Source organism: Triticum urartu, chromosome 7A, assembly GCF_056163025.1.
Source record: "Triticum urartu cultivar PI428250 chromosome 7A, HENAU_Tu73, whole genome shotgun sequence".
Taxonomy (NCBI): Eukaryota; Viridiplantae; Streptophyta; class Magnoliopsida; order Poales; family Poaceae; genus Triticum; species Triticum urartu.
This window is the reverse complement of record NC_141879.1, coordinates 352,118,051-352,120,385: the sequence shown is the minus strand read 5'-3', so window position 1 is coordinate 352,120,385 and position 2,335 is coordinate 352,118,051. Positions and strand designations below refer to the sequence as shown.

At 44.2% G+C, this 2,335-nt stretch overlaps 1 protein-coding gene across 1 annotated transcript; it reads left to right on the top strand.

Annotated features, from left to right (window-relative positions):
* Nucleotides 1-320: 320 nt before the first annotated feature.
* Nucleotides 321-1,597, top strand: LOC147959574 (uncharacterized). The gene is made up of 2 exons (XM_087536248.1): nt 321-353; nt 491-1,597. Exons 1-2 carry the CDS (start codon nt 321-323, stop codon nt 1,595-1,597), a joined length of 1,140 nt encoding a protein of 379 aa, XP_087392374.1.
* Nucleotides 1,598-2,335: the final 738 nt, after the last annotated feature.

Genomic DNA, 2,335 nt, shown 5'->3' with positions numbered 1-2,335 from the left:
CAAGCGAATCAGGCCAACTTTTGATATGTTGCTATCCAAATATGCAAGTCAAGCGGCCGGTTCTTGTTCTAATCGGTCATCACATTCAAAGCGTTCAAGGTTGCCTCCGGAGCAAGAGTTTCGACGCTATGCAAGGCCATATGGGTCATGGGCACCGACATGGATGTCACAACCCTCCTATGCACCATATTACATGAGAGACTTCAATGGAGGATGGTGGCAGCACCCAATGGCTCCTTATGCTTTTCATATGGGGTGGGCGGCACCTAGAAGGCCTGCTCGCAATAGGCTTTATTATCCCACACAAGGTCGTTTGAGCTATGGTGCTAATCGACCAACAAAAATTTCTCCAAGTAAGGACAACAAAAAAGTGTGGCGTGTTAAGTCACATAATGCGGAAATTGCAGAATGTGACAAGCAAAAGGAGATCAAAAAGGCGGTTGTTGGTAATCTGGCTACTTCTAATTGTGATATTGTTATTGTTCAGCAGGGTTACATGGTTAGTGATCATGAGGCAAGCACAAGCAGGGCTAAACCAAGGGATCCCAAATATACTCAACCTAAGTGGTGTCCTCCCGGTTTAACCAAGACCATGAAAAGGAGATTACAACACATGAGGAACCACGAGAAGGTAGAGCACGAAGAGGAGAGGCAAAAGGACGAATTGTTAAGTGAAATTCGGCCCATGGCACTCACAAAACAAGTATGGAGGCCTAAACAAAAACAAAACACAGATGCTTCTACATTAGCTGCAGCAACACCTTCACCACCAAAAGAGGATGATGCGACCACTATTATATCGTCCACACCACCTGAAAAATCCCCTTCAATTGAGGAAACTTTAAGCCCAATATACACATTGGGGGATGAAGATGAGATGGTGGATTACGACTCTACGCCGGTTCGGGAAGGTATGGATATTAATATGGTGTATTACTTACCTGTCGAGTTTCGTGCTATAGGTGAAGAAGGGGAGGTGGCTCAACTGGATTTTGGTCCAAAGAACGCTATCTTCGAGAAGCCAAAAGAACCAGTGAAACACTTGAAGCCATTGTACCTCAATGGTCATATTAACGGATCGCCGGTTGCTAGGATGCTCGTTGATGGTGGTGCTGTGGTAAATCTTATGCCCTACTCGGTCTTCAAGAAGTTGGGATTAGATAATGATGCAATGATGAAGACCAATATGGTACTTAATGGATTTGAGGGTAAAGAAAAGATAGAGGCCAAGGGTGTGATGTGCATGGAACTCACTGTGGGAAGAAAAACTTTGTCCACCACATTCTTCATCGCCGAGGTGCAAGGTAACTATAATGTTATATTAGGCCGCGATTGGGTTCATGCTAACCAATGTGTGCCATCTACCATGCATGAATTCTTAATACAGTGGGTCGATGATGAGGTAGAAGTCATTCACGCGGATAATTCGGCTTGTGTTGCTTTGACGGATGCATCGGTGGATTGGAATCATCTGGATGTTACTTGCTTAACAGGGCATGACCTCTCGGAGTTTGATTTCCTTAGTGCTACGAGGAACGGGTTCATTCCCATCTCTTTTAAGCCGATTGGTGGTAATCGGTTCCAGGGTATGATGTAAACAAGAAGTTAAACATGGCCGATATAGAAATTATCGCCCTAAGCACATAAAATGGCCGATGGAGTGTTGACATCATCCTTAGAAAAAGCATCGTGCAAGTTATTTTTCGATACACAAGTTTGCCGAAAAACAGGGGGGCATGTGTTGACACCAGATTTTGGCACGGTGAAGAACTTAATTAAGATGGCCTCAAATGGAGAAGTGCTCAAAGTGATAAAGTTCCATATCGTCAAAAGGAAAAACTTTGATATTTGGGCCATTGTCATCCGGTCTCATCTCTAAGGCCGAAGTTGTGTTCGAAGTACTCAGATTTTGTATTCAGAACACTATTCGGCTGATTACGCCCCCAAGATGGCATCATATGGGAAAAGTTTCTACACAGATTGTCTTCGTCTCGTCGAAACAATCGATTGTAATATAAAGATCATCCCAATCCGAGGTCGTATGCGAAAGTTAGAGCCCGCACATCGCGACCCTCCAATGGGCAAAATATGACGCCCGGAACCAAACACATGTGTGGGTATGTCTGATGAGCTGCGTGAATATTTAGCTGTTTTGCGCGAGCAATTTGGCCATGAAGATGACCTCGGATCAAAAAACGTTCAACATGAAAGTTGTTTGCCTCATCGAAAAGGTCAAGATTGCTTTTGGGCTCATTTTCATCCGAGGTTGTTTACCACCACAAAAAAGACCAGCAAGGTGCAGCCAGTTTAAACCGAATAGTTTTGGAAAGTTCGG